This window comes from Carcharhinus amblyrhynchos, chromosome 11 (genome assembly GCF_965287045.1).
Source record: "Carcharhinus amblyrhynchos chromosome 11, sCarAmb.v2.hapA, whole genome shotgun sequence".
Taxonomy (NCBI): domain Eukaryota; kingdom Metazoa; phylum Chordata; class Chondrichthyes; order Carcharhiniformes; family Carcharhinidae; genus Carcharhinus; species Carcharhinus amblyrhynchos.
In genome coordinates, this window is record NC_137334.1 from 6,632,840 (window position 1) to 6,656,091 (window position 23,252).

General features: G+C 41.3%; 1 protein-coding gene across 2 annotated transcripts in view; it reads right to left on the reverse strand.

Annotated features, from left to right (window-relative positions):
* Window positions 1–23,252, reverse strand: part of pcnt (pericentrin) — a 194,824-nt gene that overhangs the window by 165,679 nt on the left and 5,893 nt on the right. For both annotated transcript variants that reach the window (XM_080198511.1, XM_080198510.1), the window contains exon 2: window positions 92–241. In XM_080198511.1, coding sequence (XP_080054637.1) covers window positions 92–241 — 150 coding nt within the window. The remainder of the gene's footprint in view (window positions 1–91; window positions 242–23,252) is intronic.

Genomic DNA, 23,252 nt, shown 5'->3' on the forward strand with positions numbered 1-23,252 from the left:
TTATGCAGCCTACCCCAACAATTTATCTACTTTATTTTGAAGCTGGCTCACTCCTTCGCATCCTTAAATGTAACTTGTGTGTGTGATTTACCTCCTGTTCCACAATAGTCCCATCCTTTTCAGCTAATGAGTGCTCTTCCAGCGGAAGGTCATTCTGATGGAAAACCTGGCTCTTCCTCTTCTTCTTTTTCGTCGAATCCGAACGGTCACCTTTTGCTTTTTGTTGTCGGTAGTGAGCAAGCTGCAGAGAAAAGTGAAGGAGAGGTAGAAAGAGAGATAAGTGAGGAATAGATAACATGACCACAGCACCAGCATGCTGAGATGATATTGTACAATGACCACACATAGAGATGTTGAAGATCAGTAAGACAGTAAAGGCAAGGCTGCACAGGCTTTCAATATATGGGATAAATAAATCAAAATTTGAATTGTTTCAAAAAGCTTTGCTTTTTGCTATTAACATATTTCTTTTAATAGGACTCTTCTCTGACCCTGTACACAAATCTGTGGAATAGACTTGACTAAGAACATTACAGAAATGCTTGTCTCAGGTTGATATGTATTACTATGCCTCCTGCTCACAAGCCTTAGTTTATCACTTTTACACCATAAGTGATGAGGATTTTTTTTGCCTAAGAGTAGCCCTGCAATTGATGGCTTGGTAACTGTAGTCCTCCTCTGCTTGTTAAGCAGCTTACAACAGATTAGAGCTTTGGCACACAAACCCTTACATTCAGATACAGTGAAGCTGCAATATATAATCTAACCAATGGATACAGAAGAAACTGGAGGTGGATGTGTATAAGAAAAGAAACCCCAGAACAATCCACTGAGATAATCTAATCATTGAAGGTCACCTCAGAAATTGTGACAATTAGGAGAGCACTATCTTTCCTGGCCTTTCCAGAGAACTAAATTGATATTCCCATTGTGTGAACGCCTCAAAATTAGACAGCAGAAACAGTAATTTAATAGAATCTTGTCTCCTCTGATAATGACTGCAGCTTAGTGAATAAAGCAGGAATACAGTTTGATTAATACCCAGTTTAACAGAATTTGCTCAATGCCTGGGAACAAATGAAGCATTTATATCTGACACTTCATCTAATAGCAAGTTCCAACAAAATTATAACCAACAGGTACCAATGAATGATGGAAAGATACAATGCAAAAAACCTTCAGCACTTTAACTAAATGCACTTTGCTACTGGGCCAAGCAGGCAAAGAAACTTCAATTCTTGGTCTGGGCTAATTATCCAATCTTCGCTGGTACAGCACAGAAGGCACAGCAATTAGCCTTCCTCAGCTCTTTTTGACAAGAGTAGGGTGATAGCGACCATAAGAAACAGGAGTAGGCCATTAAGTCCCTCAAACCTGCTCTGCCATTCAATAGGACGATGGCTGATCTAACATTCCTCATGTCCACTTTCCTGCCCTTTCCTCATAACCCTTGATTCGCTTGCTGATCAAGAATTAATCTACCTCAGCCTCAAATAAACACAATGACTCTACCTCCATAGCCCTATGGCATGGGATTCCAAAGACTCACAACCTTCAGAGAAGAAATTCCTCCTCATCTCAGTATTAATAAATTGGCGCACCTTTACTCTAAGATTCTCCCACGAGAGGAAGCATCCTCTCGGCATTTGCCTGGTCAAGTCCTTTAAGAATCACATATGTTTCACCTCTCATTGTTCTAAATTCCAATGAGTAGAGTCCCAATCTATTTAATTTTTCCTCATAAAACAGTCCCTCCATACCAGGGATCATCTCAGTGGCTCTTCTCTGAACTATTTCGAATGAAATAATATCATTCCATAAACAAAGGGACAAAAATTGCTCTCAATCCTTTAGCTGTGATGTCACCAGTACTTTATATGGTTGCAGCAACACTTCCCTACCCTTATACGCCAACCCCTTGAAATAAGAGTCAACATTCCATTAGCCTTCCTGATTACCTGTTGTACCAGCTTTGTTTTTCATGCACTAGTACCCCCCAAATCCATCTGTGTGGCAGCTTTCTGCAGTTTTTCTCCATTTAAATTGTACTCTTTTTGTTCCCAAATTGAACAACTTCACATTCTACTCCATTTGACAACTTTTTGACCACTTATTTAACCTATCAATATCACTTTGTAATATCAATATCAATATCACTGTTGGCATCCCTCTCGCAACTTATCCGCCCACCTACTGTGTTGTCTGCAAATTTAGCAACAGTACATTTGCTTCCTTCCTCCGAGTCATTAACATACATTATAAACAGTTGTGGACCAAGCATTGACCTCTGGAGCCATGCAGATCCGCTTGATTAAGTTATGATTTTCCAAATGTGCTGCTATTTCTTCCTTAATAATCGATTCCAACATTTTTCCAACAATAGGTGTTAGACTAATTGGCCTTCAAGGTACTAGGTTTTGCCTCCCTCGCTTTTTGAATAGAGATGTCTCCAACCCTGTGGTGGTTCTCCAGAATCCAAGGATTTTTGGAAAATTACAACCAATTCATCCACTATCTCTGTAGCTATTTCTTTTAGGTTCCTAGAATGTAAGCCATCAGGTCTAGGGGACTTATCTGCCATTAGTTTCATTAGTTTGTATAATACTACTTTTCTAGGTGATGATAGTGATACTTAGTTCCTCCCTCATATTCTTTAGTATTAATGGGAGTTCGAAGTATCTTCCACCATAAAGACTGATGCAAAACATCAGTTTAATTCCTCTGCCATTTCCTTGTTTCCAATAACTATAGCCCTCAGATTCATTTTCTTAGTTTGCCCTCAGTTTATTTTCTATCATTTTAGTTTTCCTTTGCTGGATTCTGAATTTATCCTAGTCTTCAGGGCTATCAATGACTTTTGCCTCTTTATGTGCTTTTTCTTTCAACTTAACACTCTCCTTAACTTACTTGGTTAGCCATGGTTTAATCTTCTCTTAGAATCTTTCCTCCTTACTGGGATATATTTTTGTTGAGAGTCACGAACTATCTCCTTAAAATGTCCGCCATTGCTTGCTTACTGTCTTTCCAGCTAATCTATCCACCCAGTCCACTTTAGCGAACTCTATCCTCATTTCGTTATAATTCCCTTGATTTAAGTAGACTATGGAAAGAAGTGGAAAGAAGAAAAATATTCAATCAAGCCTCCTGATCACAATGCACAAGATTCCCTCTGAAGCTCATATTTGCAAACACATGTTCTGCTCACTTATACTTAAATAACTTGCAGATACTTTCTGCTTAGATTCACCTGTGGAGACTGACTGCTTGAATCAGTGGCTGTCAGCAGCTATGGAATTGTATCATAGTGTGTACCAGCACTTCAAGAGAAGGGAAGAGACAAATTCAAAGACATGTTCCCATTCTGTCTCGATTGTAGCTTTCTAGGGAATATGAGATTGGACCGCTGTAAATTTCCGATACCTGTCTTAAATTTTAATTAATTACCCAGGAGAAAGTGAATTCAACTCGAAATGTACTTTTGTTTTGAGAGAGTTGATGAGTTGAGGATCTGAAAACAGTTATTATAACACAATCGTTTCTGTTTTTTCACATAATTATAGCACAGACACCAGCCAGATAGGTGAAAAATATTATAGTGTAGTGGCAGTACTATCTCAGTCTATATCATAATAATTAATGTCAAGGCAGAGAAAGGGACAATAAACTCCTAAGAGAATTTTCTAGATCAGTACTTCTGGCCCAAGATAGTTGTTGTTGGATCTGGTTCTGTGGAATGAGGCAAGTCAAGTGGGTCAACTGTTAGTAGGGCAGCGTATCAGTAACAATGATAAAGTATCATAACAATTAGGTTAGCTATGGAAAAAGGAGCCACTTGGATGTAAAACACGAATTAGAGAACAGCCAATTTTAGTAGGATGAGACTGATAACTTGGATCCAGTGCAAAGATTGGCAGGTAAATGCTAAATTAACAAGTGGCTACCTATAATGGAGAAATGACTCAGGAACATATTGGGGTACATTTCCACAAGGGGAACAAGTGGGACAACAAAAGTCAATTCTCCCTGCATAACAAAATACATAGAAAATAACACAAAGCAAAAAAGTATGCATATGATAAACGTGGCCTTCTCATGCCAAAAGATCAGAGGAAATATGGTAGCATAGTGGTTAGCACTGCTGCTTCACAGTGCCAGGGACTGGGGTTCGATTCCCGGTTTGGGTCAGTCTGCATGGAGTTCTCCCCGTGTCTGCGTGGATTTCCTCCCAGTGCTCCAGTTTCCTCCCACAGTCCAAAAGACATGCTGGTTAGGTGAACTGACCTGAACAGATGCCAGGCTATTTATATAGATGATCTGGAGGAGGGAACCGAGTGTAGGGTGTCGAAATTTGCTGATGACACCAAGATTGGGGGAAAGGCAAATTGTGCGGAGGGTGTGGAGAGTCTGCAGAAGGATCTAGATAGGCTGGGCGAATGGGCCAGGAAATGGCAAATGGAATTTAATGTTGGCAAGTGTGAGGTGGTCCACTTTGGTAGGAAGAATGGTAGGAAGGACTATTACTTACGTGGCGAAAAACTGCAGCAGGCGACGGTGCAGAGGGACCTCGGGGTCCTTGTGCATGAGTCGCAAAAACCCAGCCTGCAGGTGCAGCAGGTGGTCAGGAAGGCGAATGGGATGCTGGCCTTCATAGCGAGGGGGATTGAATATAAAAGTAGGGAGGTCTTGCTGCAGCTGTATAGGGCATTGGTGAGGCCGCAGCTGGAGTACTGTGTGCAGTTTTGGGCGCCGCACCTGCGCAAGGATATTTTGGCCTTGGAGGGAGTGCAGAGGAGGTTTACTAGGCTGATACCGGAGTTGAGGGGGTTGAGCTATGAGGAGAGGCTGAATAAACTAGGCTTGTACTCGTTAGAGTTTAGAAGAATGAGGGGAGATCTCATTGAGACGTATAAGATGATGAATGGGATGGATAGGATAGAGGTGGAAAGACTCTTCCCGCTCAAAAAAGACAGTAGGACTAGGGGGCACAGCCTCAAGATAAAGGGGGGGCGGTTCAGAACGGAGTTGAGGAGGAACTTCTTCACTCAAAGGGTGGTGAATCTCTGGAATTCTCTGCCCGTTGAAGTGGTGGAGGCTGCCTCGCTAAATATTTTTAAGAAGCGGGTTGATGGGTTTTTGATAAGAGAGGGGATTAAGGGTTATGGGGAGAGGGCGGGAATGTGGAACTGAGCCACGACAGATCAGCCATGATCTTATTGAATGGCGGGGCAGGCTCGAAGGGCCAGATGGCCTACTCCTGCTCCTATTTCTTATGTTCTTATGTTCTTATGTTCAGGCTATGGCAACTAGGGGAATTTCACAGTAACTTCATTGCAGTGTTAATGTAAGCCTTACTTCTTCCCTGGTGAAATGAAAAACTGAGACAAAAGAAAGCCTTGCATTTATACTAAATGCATTTAAATTGTAGTTTAACATGCGTTGCAAGTATCGAAACAATCTGCATATAATGAAATAACTCACTTATGATGGAAAATGCCACAGCTATTTTTGCCATATCATGACCTCATTTGATAAATGTCTAATTGACCTGCACTTACCCCATTAACACTACAAGAATTTTTCGTTAAGTATATCCATTTCCCTCTGGCAGTTACTATATCTGCTTCCACCAGCATTAACCATTACTGGTTATAACATGAAAGTATCTGAAAAGGGAAATGGGGAGGATGGGCAAGAGGAATGACAAAATAAAGGAAGGGGACAGGAAACAGAGCAGAAAAAAATTGACCATCTTATAAAATAAAATTTTAAATCAAAAGTGTATGGGGAATTCTATAAAAAGCAAGCGTAGATATTGATAGAAGTGTTTTTTTTCTGTACAAGTACCACAAAGCATTGGATGACCAACATGCACATCTGTACTTACATGTGTACATTTATACTTTCTTTCCTCTGAAGTACTACAATAAACAGATCTTTTGGAGGCTCCAATTTGGATGTTTATATTTAATAGTACATATATTTCAGATTACCAACCAAAAATAAACTCCAGAAAGACTGTACAGTGACAATTTTAAATATTTATATAAATACTCAAAGCAGACAGAATGACTTTTCTTTCAATCCATGTATACACAATTATTAAGCAAACAATTCAATTTTCAGTAAATCATCCAGCCACTAGAAACAATAATTCAAGTCAAAACAAATAATCACACGAACAAATGTGGGATAATTAAGGAAAACTAACATGGATTTCTTAAGGGAAAACCACCTTTGACTAACTTCCAGTTTTTGAGTAGGTAACAGGGAGGATTGATGTAATGTACATGGACTTCCAAAAGGCATATGATATAGTTCCACATTTGTGGGCAAAGTTAGAGCTAATGGAATAAAATGGTCAATGGCAACACGGATATAGAATTAGCTGAGAGACAGGAAACAGAAGATAGTGATTAATGAATGTTTTTCTGCCGGAGGAAAGTTTGTAGTGGAGTTCCCCAGGGATCAGTGTTGTTACTGAAGCCATGGAGTAGAGGGCACAATTTCAAAGTTTGCAGATGATATAAAACCTGGAAGCATTGTGAACTGTAAGGAGTAAAGTGTAAAATTTCGAAGGGACATAGACAAGTTGGATGAACACACAAACAAATGATAGGTGAAATTCAATGTCAGGAATTAAGAGTTGATTCATTTTGGTAAGAAGAACATGGAGAATAAGGGGTAGCACTCAAAGGGGTGGAGGAGCAGAGGGACTGGAGTGTAAATGTGCTCAAATCATTGACAGGTTGAGGTAGCAGTTAATAGAGCATATGATATCCTGGGCTTCATTAATAGAGGCGTAAAGTCTGAAAGCAAGGAGGTTAAGTTGAATTTGTATAAATCACTAGTTCAGCTTCAGCTAGAGTACTGCATCCAGTTCCGAGTGCTGCACTCTAAGAAGGGTGCGATGGCATTAGAGAGGGTGCAGAAAAGAATCACAAGAATGGCTCCAGTGATGAGGAACTTCAGTCATGATGATAAATTGAAGACAGAGGACTGTTTTACTTCAAAAAAAAAGATGGTTGAGGACATTTGGTAGAGGTATTCGAAATCATGAAGGATCTGGGCAGAATATTTGATTTGATCTGTTGTCACATATTAACATACAGTGAAATGTATTGTTTCTTGCAGGCTATACAGACAAAGCAAAAAAGAGAAGGAAAGGAGAAAGTGCTGAATGTAGTGTCACAGTCATAGCTGGGGTTTAGAGAAAGATCAACTTAATGCAAGGTAGGTCCATTTGAAAGTCTGATAGCAGCAGGGAAGAAGCTGTTCTTGAGTCGGTTGGTACATGACCTCAGACTTTTGTATCTTTTTCCCAAAGGAAAAAGGTGGAAGACAGAATGTCTGGGGTGCATGGGGTCCTTAATTATGCTGGCTGCTTTGCCGAGACAGTGGGAAGTGTAAACAGAGTCAATGGACGGGAGGCTGGTTTATATGATGGATTAGGCTACATTCACAACCTTTTGCAGTTTCTTGCGGTCTTGGGCAGAGCAGAAGCCACACCAAGCTGTGATACAGCCAGAAAACTTTCTATGGTGCATCTGTAAAAGTTGGTGCGTCTTCTAAGTAGAGGCATTGGTGGGCCTTCTTAACGTGCGGACGAGGATGAGGACAAAGAAACCAGGATAGATTGCTGATGATTTGGACACCTAAAAACTTGTAGCTCCCAGCTGTTTCCACTTCATCCCCATTGATGTAGACAGGGGCATGTTCTCCTTTATGCTTCCTGAAGTCAATGACAATCTCCTTTGTTTTGTTGACATTGAGGGAAAGATTATTGTCACTGCACCAGTTCATTAGATTCTCTCTCTCGTTCTTGTACTCTGTCTCATCACTGTCTGTGATCCGACTCATTACGGTGGTGTCATCAACAAACTTGAAAATCGAGTTGGAGGGGAAATTGGTCACATATCATAGGTGTATAAGGAGGAAAGTAGGGGGCTCAGAACAGTCTTGTGGGCACTGGTGCTGAGGACGATCACGAAGGAATTGTTGTTGCCTATTTGTGCTCTGAGAGTTAGGAAGTTCAGGATCCAGTTGCAGAAGGAGGAGCCGAGGCCCAGGCCACAGACGGAGACGAGTTTCGTAGGAATAAATGGTGTTGAAAACTGAGCTGTCGTCAATAAATAGGAGTCTGATATAGGTGTCTTTGTTATCTAGGTGTGATGCCAGCTTTGGATTGGGGTAAACTCAGTAAGAAGTCTCACAACACCAAGTTAAAGTCCAACAGTTTTATTTGGTAGCAAAAGCCACTAGCTTTTGGAGCACTGCTCCTTTGTCAGCTAAGTGGGATTTCAGTTCACAAACAGGGCATATAAAGACACAAACTCATTTACAAAATAGTGGTTGGAATGCGAGTCTTTCCAGGTAATCAAGTCTTAAAAGGTACAGACAATGTGAGTGGAGAGAGGGTTAAGCACAGTTTAAAGAGATGTGTATTGTCTCCGGCCAGGACATTTAGTGAGATTTTGCAACCTAGGTGAATCGTGGGGGGTTACAGATAGTGTGACATGAACCCAAGATCCCGGTTGAGGCTATCCTCATGTACGCGGAACTTGGCTATCAATCTCCGCTCAGCGACTCGGCATTGTCGTACGTCACGAAGGCCGCCTTATCCGAAGATCAGAGGGCAAGTGCCCATGACTGCTGAAACGTTCCCCAACAGGAAGAAAACACTCGTCTGATGGTTGTCGAGCGGTGTTCATTCATTCGTTGTCATAGCGTCTGCATGGTCTCCCCAATGTACCAAGCCTCAGGACATCCTTTCCTGCAACATATCAGCATATGCAGCATATTCACCTGACGAAGGGGGTAACCTCGAAAGCTAGTGAGTTTACTGTCAAATAAATCGGTTGGACTGAAACCTGGTGTTGTCAGACTTTTTACTGTGTTTACCCCAGTCCAACACCAGCATATCCACATCATGCATATCAGGTAGACAATGTTGGCCGAGTTGCAAACGTATGTATCGTGTACCTGGTGAATGGTTTTTTCACTTGAGATAATGCAACCGTGTTGATGATCCAGCATGTCTTGTAGAGGTTGCTGTGAAAGGTTGCATGATGTCGTGGTCACTGTTCTCCTGAAGGCTGGATAGTTTGCTGCAGACAATGGTCTGTTTGAGGTTGTGCAGTTGTTTGAAGGCAAGAAGTGGGGGTGTGGGAATGGCCTTGGTGAGATGCTCGTCTTCATCATTGACATGTCGAAGTCTCCGAAGATGTCATAAATTCTCCACTCCGGGGAAGTACTGAACGACAAAGGGTATTCTGTCCGCTGTGTCCTGTGTTTGTCTTCTGAGGAGGTCAATGCAGTTTTTTGCTGTGGCACGTCGGAACTGTTGATCAATAAGTTGAGTGCCATATCCTGTTCTTATGAGAGTAGCTTTCAGCATCTGGGAGGTGTCTGTGGCGATCCTCCCCAGATCTGCTCAGATGAGGAGGACACCACACAACCCTTCCACAGCAACCTCTACAAGACATGCCGGATCATCGACACGGATGCCATCATCTCACGTGAGAATACCATCCACCCAGGTACACAGTACATACTCTTGCAACTTGGCCAACGTTGTCTACCTGATGTGCTGCAGGAAAGAATGTCCTGAGGCATAGTACATTGGGGAGACCGTGCAGACGCTACGACAACGAATGAATGAACACCGCTTGACAATCAACAGGCAAGTGTGTTCTCTTCCTGTTGGGGAACATTTCAGCGATCACAGGCATTCGGCCTCTGACCTTCGGGTAAACGTTCTTCAAGGCGGCCTTCACGAGACACAACAACGCAGAGTTATTGAGCAGAGGCTGATAGCCAAGTTCCGCATACATGAGGACGGCCTCAACTGGGACCTTGGGTTTATGTCACACTATCTGTAACCCCCATGACTTGCCTAGGTTTGCAACATCTCACTAACTGTCCTGGCTGGAGACAATACAGATCTCTTTAACCTGTGCTCAACGCTCTCTCCACTCACATTGTCGTTATCTTTAAGACTTGATTACCTGGAAAGACTCGCATTCCAACCACTGTTTTGTAAATTGAGTTTGTCTTTACATGCCCTGTTTGTGAACACAACTCCCACTTACCTGACGAAGGAGAGTGCTCCGAAAGCTAGTGGTTTTTGCTACCAAATAAACCTGCTGGGATTTAACCTGGTGTTGTGAGACTTCTTACATTATCTAAGTGTTCCAGGGTTGAGTGCAGGTCCAGAAAAAATGGCATCAGCTGTGGACCTGTTGCAGCGGTAGTGGAGTGTAGTGGATCCAGATAGTCCAGGCGGCTGGAACTGATTCATGCCATGACTCACCTTTTGAAGCACTTCATAAATGATGGTTGTCAGAACCACTAGACAATAGCCATTAAGGCATGCTGCTTGGCTTTTCTTAATAAATAAGGAGAAATTGTTCTCACCTTGTAAAATAATTGAGAACATCTACTCTTTTACTTGCAGAAACTTTTATCACTTCTTTATTTCTTACCAGTTTTCTCTCATATTCTCCCTCTACTATTTTCTTAGTCACCTTCACTGAATTCAAAAACTCAATCTTCTACCCTACCACTAACCTTTACAATATTGTATGCCGTTTCTTTCAACTTGATACCACCCTTAACTTCCTTAGTTTGCTAAAAGTGGTGCATGCTTCTGATGAATACTCTATCAATGGAATAAATCTTTGTTCAGAATTATGAAATATTTCCTTAAAATGCCTATCACTGCTTCTTTACCTCTTATCTTTCAACCTATTTACCCATTCCACTTTTGCACTCTGTCTTCATAGCTATGCCTTTATTTAAAGTTTAAGTCATTAGTTTCAGACGTAAATTTCTCACCCTTAAACCAAACACGAAATGCTATCAATTGTGACATTATTCTTCTTGTCTACAGGATCCTTCACTATGATATTAATTAATTGTTGTCTCAATGCATGTAACCAGCTCTAATTTAGCCTGGCCTTGTTAAGTTACAATGATCTGTTCTAAGAAACTGTCCCGAATATACTCTTACAATCTCTCCTAGGTTTCTATTTTATGACCATTTGGAAAGATGCAGTTTAATCCGGGATAGTCAGCACAGTTTTGTGAGGGGTAAGTCCTGCCTCACAAATTTGACTGAATTCTTTGAGGAGGTAACTAAGTGGACGAAGATAAAGCAGTTGATGTCGTATACATGGATTTTAGTAAGGCATTTGATAAGGTTCCCCATGGTAGGCTCATGAAGAAGATAAAGAGATGTGGGATAGAAGGAAATTTGGCCAAATGGATAAGTAACTGGCTATCTCATAGAAGGTGGTGGTGGTGGAAGGAAAATTTTCAGACTGGAGGTCAGTTACCAGCGGTGTACCACAGGGGTCAGTGCTGCGTCCTCTGCTATTTGTGATTTTTATCAATGACTTGGAAGAGGGGGCTGAAGGGTGGGTTAGTAAATTTGCTGATGACACCAAGATTGGTAGAGTAGTGAATGAGGTGGAGCGCTCTTGCAAGCTGCAAAGAGACATTGATAGGATGCAGAGCTAGGCCGAAAAGTGGCAGATGGAGTTTAACCCTGATAAGTGTGAGGTGATTCATTTTGGTAGGACAAACTTGAATGCAGATTACAGGGTCAATGACAGGGTTCTAAGCAACATGGAGGAACAGAGAGATCTGGGGTTCATATTCACAGATCTTTGAAGGTTGCCATTCAGATCTGTGAAGAAGGCTTATAGTGTGTTTGCGTTTATTAACGGGGTTTGAGTTTAAGAGCCGTGGGGTTATGCTGCAACTATACCGGATGTTGCTGAGACCACATTTGGAATAGTGTGTTCAGTTCTGGTCACTTCACTATAAGGAGAACATGGAAGCATTAGAGAGAGTACAGAGGAGATTTACCAGGATGCTGCCTGGTTTGGAAGGTAGGTCTTATGAGGAAAGGTTGAGGGTGCTGGGACTTTTCTCTTTGGAGCGGAGAAGGATGAGAGGCGGCTTAATAGAGGTTTATAAGATGATGACAGGGATTGCTGATAACACAAAGATGAGTGGAAAAGCAAATTGTGCGGAGGGTGTGGAAAGTCTGCAGAGGGATCTGGATAGGCTGAGCGAGTGAGCGAGGACCTGGCAGATCAGCCAATGTTAGCAAGTGTGAAGTTATCCACTTTGGCAGAGATAATAGTAGGAGGAATTACTACTTAAAGGGCGAGAAGCTGCAGCATGCTATGGTGCAGAGGGACCTGGGGGTCCTTGTGCATGAGTCGCAAAAACCCAGTCTGCAGGTGATCAAGAAGGCGAATGGAATGTTGGCCTTTATAGCGAGGGGGATAGAATATAAAAGCAGGGAGGTCTTGCTGCAACTGTACAGGGCACTGGGGAGGCCGCAGCTGGAGTACTGTGTGCAGTTTTGGTCGCTGCACTTGCGCAAAGATATTTTGGCCTTGGAGGGAGTGCAGAGAAGGTTCACTAGGCTGATACCGGGGATGAGGGGGTTAGACTATGAAGAGAGACTAAATAGACTGGGTCTGTATTCGCTGGAGTTTAGAAGGATGAGGGCGGACCTTATAGAGACGTATAAGATAATGAAAGGGATGGATAGGGTAGAGGTAGAGAGATTCTTCCCGCTCAGAAAGGATAGCAGGACTGGAGGGCACAGCCTCAAGATAAGGCGGGGGAGGGGCAGTTTAGAATGGAATTGAGGAGGAACTTCTTCACTCAAAGGGTGGTGAATCTCTGGAATTCTCTGCCCGTTGAAGTGGTGGAGGCTACCTCGCTAAATATATTTAAGTCACGGGTAGATAGGTTTTTGACAGACAAGGGAATTAAGGGTTATGGGGAGAAAGTGGGAAAGTGGAACAGATCCACTTCAGATCAGCCATGATCTTATTGAATGGCAGGGCAGGCTCGAAGGGCTAGATGGCCTACTCCTGCTCCTATTTCTTATGTTCTTATGATAGTCTCTGCACGTCCACTCTATTTCGTTGGGTGGACGTAGCTGCTACCAGGTGGCATAACTATAAGGTTCATAGTGGGAGATATCGGAGGGATGTCCGGGTAGATTCTTCACTCAGAGTTGCTGGGGTGTGAAATACACTGCCTGCTGTGATACTGGAGTCGGACACTTTAGGAACTTTCAAGCGACTATTGGATAGCTACATGGAGCACACCAGAATTATAGGGAGGGATAGCTTGATCTTGGGATTGGACATAGCTCGACACAACACTGAGGGCCAAAGGACCTGTACTGTGCTGTTATGTTCTATTGTCAATCTGATTTTCCAATCTACATGATCAAAAATCACCCACAATTATTGCAGTACCTTTCTTGGAAAGGTCCTCATATCTTTTAATACAAATCTTCTCCTATATATCTACTGTTAGGGTCTCTACAAATACTACTGTCCCATGGTTTGAAATTCATGGCTCCCACAACAATCTTTATGCTATGTTTTCAATTCTGATTTTATTTATCCCATGCCAATTTTGTTGTTCAGACAATAATCCACAACCACCTTTGTGATTGTGCTTTTTAATTTAGCCCTGAACTGCTCATATTCCCTTAGCAGAACATCTCTCTAGGTCTTACATCTGCTGTTCATACCCGTGTTCAGCTGTAGCCCTCTCGCCTTTGAGAATAAATCCCACTCTGGAGATTTGAGCACAAATAGTTAAGATGACACTCCAATGCAGTACTGAGGGAGTGCTGCAGTACTGGAGTTGCTGGCTTTCAGATGTGACACAGGTTCGACTTCCCTTTCAAGTAGGCATAAAATATCCATTTTTGAAACATTAAAAAACCCATGATGGCCTAAGTCAGTATCTATCCCTCAGTCAGCAAGAATAGATTATATAGCTATTGCTGTTTGTGGAAGCTTGCTGTGCAAAAATTAGCCACCATGTCTCCTCCATTACAAGAATGATTACACTACAAAGGCATTTAATGGGCTGTAAAGCACTTTGAGACATGCTGAGGTTGTGAAAGGGATTATATAAAAGCAGATCTTTCCTTCATCAACACAATTCTCTGAACTGTGCATCATCAGTGTGACTAACAATTTAAGTCATTAATTAAGATTGGCCCAGATAAACCTGCATTCAAGCACCTTGGCTTAAAAAGAGTGGTTGGTACATTGCTTTCAATATACAACATACAAATAAATCCCGCATCAACACTGAAGAAGCTTCCTGTCCAGTTATCAATCTAGAGTTGACTAATTTTAGCAGACGCTTGGGCCTGCCGCTGACGATCACATTTGTTTAAAGTAACAGTGTAAAGCTGTTCCAGATGTTCTTTCACAAATCTCAACGCTTACAGCACTGAAATTCTCCACACAAACCATATACTCAACATTTCTGAAGTGCCACAAAATGCACTAGGCCACCATAACTGAAGATTTCCTTTTGCTCTCTTGTGAAACGCCAACTTTCAGGGATCATTTCTGAAGTTTGTAACATGAGAAATGTGTTTTGGAGTGTCTAGTTTTCCATTCCAGAGAGAAACAAGACATCATCCGTTTACAGTTCCCAGTGGAAACATTTGGTCATATTGAACAGATGAACTCCGCCCCAGAAAAAGATGTCAATAATGGAAGAAATGGACATGCACACAAAAATCAGATCTTTTACTGAAGATAACTAATTGGATAGGGAAAAGAAAGGCTTCAGCTGTCATTGATCCAATTCTGTTTACAAGGTTTCATCTGACAGCAAGACTTGTCATCAGAAATAAATATTGTAGATTATAAATATCTAGGATCATTTCAACCTCAAGACATACCAAACTGTTAATTTTAAAATGCAGGCAATTCTAATGTGGGAACTCAGCAACCCTAATTTGCACACAGCAAGATCCCATAAATATCCATTTATTAAATAACAAAATAATTTGTATATGTGTAAATTTAAGGATAAATATCCACCAGGAAGAAATCCATTCTCTGAAATGGTGCCATAAGGCATTTCATATCCACTCAAGAGGACCGACAGACATAAGCACTAAAGTAGGTCATTCAACCCTTTGAGCACATTCTGCCATGCTGGCTAATCGATATCTTAACTTAATTGACCTGCTTTAGACACAAGACTCCTAACGCCCTTGGTCAACAAAAATCTAAGGATTTCAGTTTTGAAATTTTCAACTGACTCCATCTCAACATCATTTTAGAGGAAAAAAGATTTATTTATTTCCAATGCACTGTGTGTGCAGAACAGCCTTCTGATGTTGCCCCACTCCCACAACCAGACAAAGGTTTTTCTAGCCACATTGGCAAATGTTTCCAGCTTGCAACACCCTACTGTTCAATCTTCTACTTTCAAGGCAATACAAGTTTATGCAATTTGACCTCAATCTTGACCACTTTAGCCCAATGTCATTCTGGTGAATATGTGATTCCCGAATCTCAATCTCTCCACTTTGCTACAAATCCTAGCTTTGCACCATTTAGAAAATACTCAATTTATGTTTCTTAGATGCAAAAGGGATAACCTCACATTTTACTACATTGAACTTCACCTGGCATAATTTTTCCCCTTAATCTACAAATATCCCTTTGCAACTACCTGTTCCAACTTAAACAAACTATTTACTGTGCCACATAACTTTGTGTTGTCTACAAACTTAGATACTCTATGCAGCTCTCCATCCCTTGATTGAAGTGATTTAAAAATAAATATAGTGCAAAGTGCAACCACAGTTCAGATCCCTGTAAGCACCGTGGTCTACATCCTGATGATTGGAGCTCATACCCATCAGCTGTCTCGTAATTAATTCCCTGACCATTTCCCTATCCAAGATAATTCTTGGATATCAAAATCCATGTGCTTGCATTTTCAATAAATCTCCTACATATCAGAGAATCCCTACAGCGTAGGAATCATTCAGCCCATCGAGTCTGCATCTATTCTCCTGCCAGAGCAACCCACCCAGGCTCTATCCCCGTAGCCCCACATATTTACTCCACTAATCCCTAAAAAAGGACAATTTAACATGGCCAATCCACCTAACCAGCACATCGTTGGACAGTGGGCACACAGTTGTGAGGAGAACATGCGAAGTCCACACAGATAGTCACCCAGGGCTGTAATCAAACTGGGTCCCTGCTGCTGTGAGGCTGCAGTGCTAACCACTGTGCCACCATGCAACCTCATGTCGAGAAATCCCTTCTGGAAGTTTATATAAACAACATTCCCTTGTCAAGCACTTTAGTTACCTCAAAAAAGCGCAACAAGGTTTATTAGACATAGGTTACCCTTTACAAATTCATGCTGGCCCTCTCTGATCAACTCATTTGTCCAAATGTTCAATCACTCTGTCCGCAACATCAGTTAACTCAACTGAGAGTCAAACCTATGGTCTTCTGGTCTAGATGTGGATATGCCGGCGTTGGACTGGGGTAAACACAGTAAAAAGTCTGACAACACCAGGTTTAAGTCCAACCAATTTATTTGATAGTAAACTCACAAAAAAAGCTTGTGAGTTTACTATCAAATAAAGCGGTTGGACTTAAACCTGGTGTTGTCAGACTTCTTCTGGTCTAGACCAGTCAGCTTGAAGCTGGCCTAATGAACAATTCCTTCCTGATAATGCACCTCAGCACTACTCAACAACACAACCTCAAATTACCATCTTGGAATGAGAATCCATCAGACAAGGAAAGCTCAGTAAAAACAATGTCTTCCAACTACCTTGCCTGAACATAATCAACTGGGACTCACATTTCAAACTCATTGGGGTTGAAATATTACCTCAAGTTTTGCGTGCAACTTATCCACAGAGGAGGGAAAGCAGGCAGTTTAAATTCCTTCCCCCTCCTCCACTCCTTCCAATAACAAGTAGCAGGGACAAGAAGGCAATACAGAAATCCTCCTGGACTATAGCAATCAAACATTAGGCGAAGATATTGTGGCAATAATGAAAAACTGACTAAAAGACCACTTAGCAAAATTGAAGCCAATGGGATTAAAATGAACAGTAGCAACATGGAGCCAAATGTTTATCATGGGATTAAAGAGAAAGTGAGTGTGCATTTATATAGATAATCTAGATTTGTGAATAAAAGTTTCAGATGACACAAAGTTTGGAATGTAGCAAACAAGTGAGGGGGAATAGACTTCTGGGGGATTAAGATAGACTGATGAAATAGACAAATGCACAGATGAAATTTACTGCAGAGAAACATGAAGTGATAAATTTTGGCAGGAAAAATGAGAAGAGGCAACATAAACAAAACAAAGAGGGATTTACATACCAATCTTTAAAAAAATGACAAGACAAATTGATAAAGCTGTTAAAAATAATGATTTCTTGGCTTTATAAATAGAGACATGGAGTACAAATACAAGATGCATCTTTATTGAATTAGTTGTTAGGTCCTAAGAATATGGCATCCTATTTTGAGCATCACACATTAATAGCATCAAACCTCAAGACAGTACAAATCCTGTATCAAGATTGAGGAACTTTAGTTGGGCCAAGAGTCAAGAAGCTGGGGTTGCTCAGTGCAGAGTAAGGACAGATTTAGTAAAGGTGGCCACAATTTCTAATCATTTTGAAGAGCTGAGATGAAGGAACTGTTTCAGATTAAGATCATTGTCAAAAATACCCAACAAGGTTGAGGAGAGTTTTTTTTTTAAAATGCAGCCAATAATGATGTGGAATTCAATAGCTGGAAAAGGCAGTGAAGTGACTCAATGGGTCTCTCAAAATTAGCTGCTATATATTTGAAAATGAGAAATTCATGAATGAGGTGAGAGAGAAGGGAGTAGGACTAATTGGATGGCTTTCTAAAAGCCAGCACAAGCATAATAAATAGGTCAAATGATCCAAATTCTACAATACCCATGCTTAATTCAAAAATCAAATGTTTCTTTTCCTGTGTAAAATAATGTGCCTAATGAAATCAGCAATCTTGACCACTGTCAAAAGAGAAAAAAACTGGCATAGTGAAGTTAAAACAGAATCCAATTCTGGAAGGACTTCTTACACTCCAGTTTATACAAATTCTCTGTTCATCCAACAGTGCAGATGCTCATAGGCAAGAATAGCCCAAGAAATTATCTGAGAAGTCAGAAAAATGTAGCACTGCAACCATCTGTCCAGATTCATCCAAATTGAAACAAGAGATTACTTTCAGGATAGTCTAAGCAGCTGATGGACTGGGAGTGCCCACCAACAAATGCTGTATAATTAACATGTCTAACTGAAATCTTCAGCAAAGCTTTTGATGTTTAAGAAATTTGCACTGTTGCTTGAAATGATAAAGTGGTTCAAGAGAGTTTGTACAAATAAGTTATTTCTACAGTGGGAGGGAGAATCTAGAACAATGGAACACAATGTTAACATTAGTACTCAGCCATTTCAGAGGAAAATTACAAAGCACTTTTCACACAAGAAAAATAGGGGTGGTGGAAATATGGAACTCCATCCTCCCTCAAAGAGATGCTGGGAGGATTGAGATTTAAGGAGGAAACTGATAGAATTTTGTCAGTTAGGATGTTTCGAAGGAGAGAAAACAAAAGAGAGCTGATCTAATTGAATGGCAGAACAGCGAAGAGGCTGAATGACATAACTCCTGACCTCAGCCACAGTATTAAGTAGCAGCTTTCACGACAGCTGCTTTTCTGCAACATCAACATGCCTTCTGTATCTCTCTCTCACACACACTCACACACACACACACACACACACACACACACACACACACACACACACACACACACAGTGTTCAATAAAAACCTACTTTTAGCTTTAGAAGAGTCATTTCCAATTCTTACTGTCATATTAATTGCTTCAACCTTTAAAATGTTCACTTTTAAAATACTGCTGGCTAATCCCATGCAGGATCAGAAACAGAATTCAAGCGATCTCCTGATGATTAATTTATTTGGTGTTAAGTACAAAAGCCAGCAAGGAATCAGGCTTGATCCCTTAATTGTATATAGCAAGCAGATCTGCAACAGGACTTTAATCAGGCACAATGGCTTTAGGTTCAGGAGAAAAGCAATTGTCAGATCTTGATGACTATCCAGTGATCACCCCCACCCCCCAGACACACACAACCACTTAAAGTTGAGGAGGAACTTCTTCACTCAAAGGGTGGTGAATCTCTGGAATTCTCTGCCCATTGAAGTGGTGGAGGCTGCCTCGCTAAATATTTTTAAGACGCGGGTTGATGGGTTTTTGATAAGAGAGGGGATTAAGGGTTATGGGGAGAAAGCGGGAAAGTGGAACTGAGCAGCGACAGATCAGCCATGATCTTATTGAATGGCGGGGCAGGCTCGAAGGGCTAGATGGCCTACTCCTGCTCCTATTTCTTATGTTCTTATTACGTTCTTAAAGTCCGCATGGATGTTGAGTGTAAAGGTTAAGCCCAGTTGTGAAGCCACATGATCTAACATAATTGACAATGCTCACCTTCAAGATTCACATGTGCATTGCTGTGTGGGCTCAGTATAAAAAGAAACCAGCCCCTATGAAAATGCAACCCGGCAAGAAGTGATCAGCTTCAGGAAAGATGGGCAGAAGATGCCACATGGGCAGTGAGCATTTCAAACAAGTCTGCATCAATGTGAAGATTTCAAACGTAATCTGGTGTTTTAGTGTAAAGACAGTCAAAAATGTAAACTTGTGAAACAATCTTCTCAATAGTCTAACATTCACATATTTGATCTCACTTTAGTCACAGTTCAATGTTGCAGCAGGATTAGAACATTTTCCCTGCTATCACACCACCACAGAATCATACACAGGTGTATTTCCTGCACAGCTCCCTGGGGAACTAGGATTCAATTTAATATAGCAGAACCAGAACAATAATTTGCAGGTGTCTAAACTAAGATCAAAAGCAACTTATGTTGTGAACCCAAGTGATCGTACTGTCAGCTTGGCTCAGATTACAGCACTTTTGCTTTTAATAAGTAATAATTCATCTGAAAACATTCAAGGCTGGTGAAACCCAAGAGGCAATTCAACCCGTTATCTAATCTCATACAGTTTGCAGCATTTGGCTTTGGTTCAAAGAGGACAGCCAGTGGATTTGTGGGATCTCAAGATACTGCTTCTGGCTTTATCAGCAGGATTATGCTACGTTGATATGTAGCTCCTATATATCTATTCTCTGCAACCCAGTTATTCCACCCACAGAGACGGACACTGAGCACAAGGAAGGGAAGTGACAAGTCAGGAGGGTTGTCTCACGGACATGCTCCTGGATCTTTTAAAACAGGAATTTGTAGGTCCAGAACAGATAGAGATGCTGTGACTAAATGTCTCTCTTCCATGGCTCTGGAGGTTGCGCTACAAAGTCTGATTTATCATTGTCACATATATTAACATAGTGAAAAGTATTGTTTCTTGCACACTATGCAGGCAAAGCATACCGTACATAGAGAAGGAGAGAGATTGCAGAATGTAGTGTTACAGTCATATAGCTAGGGTATAGAGAAAGATCAACTTAATATGAGGTAGGTTCATTCAAAAGTCCGATGGCAGCAGAGAAGAAGCTGTTCTGGAGTCAGTTGTATGCGAGCTCAGACTTCTGTATCTTTTTCCGAACGGAAGAGGTTGGAAGAGAGTATGTCCAGGGTGCATGGGTCATTGATTAGGCTGGCTGCTTTTCCAAAGCAGTGGGAAAGCTGGGTCAGTGGATGGGAGGCTGGCTTGCATGATGGACTGGGCTTTGTTCATGACCCTTTATAGCGTTTTGCGATCTTGGTCTTGATACAACCAGAAAGAATGCTTTCTATGGTGTAAAAGTTGGTGAGAGTCGTAGGGGATATGCCAAATTTCCTTAGCCTTTTGAGAAAGTAGAAAAGTTGATGGGCTTTCTTAACTAATCGCACTGGCGTGGAGGGACTAGGACAGGTTGTTGGTGATCTGGAGACCTAGAAACTTGAAGCTCTCGACCATTTCTATTTCAACCCCGTTGATGTAAGCAGAGGCAGGTCCTCCACTGCGCTTCCAAAAGTCGAATGATTATCTTCTTCATTTTGTTGACATTGAGGGAGAGAACGTCATCATATCAGTTCACCAGATTCTCTCTTTCCTCTACTCCTGTCTCAGTATTGTCTGAGATGTCTTCTGTGATTGCATTCAGTGCCTTATGAACACTAGTAATGACATTTTGATTAGTTGGAATTGGCTTTGACTATTTTTGCTTATTTTGGCTTCTTTTCAGTTTGAATGGACCATAAGTTTCCCTTAAATTAATGACAACACAATGCAAAAACAGAGAAATGACAGACATACTGAATAGCTATTTTGCATCAATGTTTAAACTGAAAGAATCAGTGTATAAACTGAAAGAAGAGAATAGCGTGCCAGATATTCTAAAGAAGCTAATACTGATTTGGGATGGGATCTCACCAATATCAACATAAGCTAAATAACAGTAATGAAAGAAACAATGGTATTGAAGAGTAACAAATCCCTAAGATGTGGAAATCAGTTAAAAATCAGACATCCACTCTATATTGAGAGAACTGGTAAAGTTTCCTCTTTCTATATTCTTTGCACCTCAAGCCTCCTTCTCAATCAATCAGTTAACCTATCCACTAATGCCTCTCTGGATTCTGATAGAGAGTTAACAATAATCATCCTTTTTATATCCCCTGATAGAATATCCATTCATCTCCATGACCTTGTTTTAAGACAGCAATGAAGTTACTGTGAAAATCGCCACATCGCCACACTCCAGTGTCTGCTCAGGTACACCGAGAGAAAATTTAGCATAGTCAGTGCATCTAACCTGCACGCCTTTCAGGCTGTGGAAGAAAACCAGAGCACCCAGGAGAACATGAAAACTACACACAGACAGTGACCCAAGCTAGGAATCGAACCAGAGTTCGATGTGATTGCAGCATAGTCAACACTTTGACTGAAGCTGCACTTACGAATGGCAACCAACACCTTAAAAGCTCCCCAGTCCTTGATACTTTCCAGCATGCAATCTACAGAAAGCATTACAAGCAGTGCGACCCTCATCATCAAATCGCACCTTGAGTTATTCCTTAGCCCTCATGAAACATCTCTTCCTTTACGCACTAGAATTTGTTCTAATCCTTACCCTTCCCTCATTCAGTTCCCGAACAGGTGCCGGAGTGTGGCGGCTAGGGGATTTTCACAGGAACTTCACTGCAGAAAATCTTTGTTGTCTACCACCCTCATGCCTCATCCAGAGAGTTTCTTAGAAATATCTACTCTGTTTTCCACTGCGAAGTCTTCATTCTCAGTCATTTCAATCTCCACTTTTTCTCTACTTTCCCTCCACCTGTAAAATCTCTCCCTCCACCTGTAACCACAGCCATTTTCAATGGTCTTAATCATTGACAGGCCCATCTCCAACCATCTCCTGGTATCCCTCACCCCCACATTCCTCTAGCCACTTCCTGCTGCATGTGCCCTGCGACTTACAACGGACTTTTGTAAATCCCAACCACTTTGACTGACACTTCATTCATTCCTTCTGGTGCAACCACTCCTTAACTTCCTTAGAGTCCCAATGAAAACTTTACTTTCTTCCATTTCAGCCCTCCCAAATGATAAGGAATCCCTATCCACTCCACACACACATCAATTGCTTCAAATTCAAATAGCTTTGAGACCTCCCTCTTGTAAAATTGCTACAACTTCAGAATCATTATAAAGCAAAAATATTCTTCAGCTTTGATTCTCCATTGCCATTTGTTTTAGCATCGTGGACTTATTTTAACACTAAATAAGACTATCTCTTCTACTGTATCTGCTGCTTCTCCTCTCTATCCATCAAGACAAACTTCCAGGACTTAAACAATTACTGATCTCTGACCCTGTTATTTTTTCTCCTAACTCCGCTCAAGCCTTCCCCAAGTTAGGAGTTGGGTCTTGAAGACTACTATTCCCTTGAATAGATTTACATTAAAGTGCAGATCAAACATCCTTTCCTGGCCCCCGACAGCTAATATTTTGAATGATTCCTTCTCCTTAGACAAGCTTCCCTTCCATTCCAAATTGTTCCAATCAAACCCTCTTCCTTGGACAACAGTTCATCCTTGCAGATCATTGCCACATCTCCGATTGTTTTTTTCTTCAAAGTTCTTGAACATATCATCTCTCAAATCCATGCCCATTTTTCCTTAAGCAACTCAAATTTACAAATCATATCAATCAGGTTTTGGTCCCTGCTATGGCACCAAAATGGTTAAACGAAGTGATAAATTAAATCTTTTGTGACCGTATGATCTCACTTGAACATCTCTGCAGCCCTTGATGCAGCCAAACACACCACCCATCTCCAAGACCTCTCTTCATT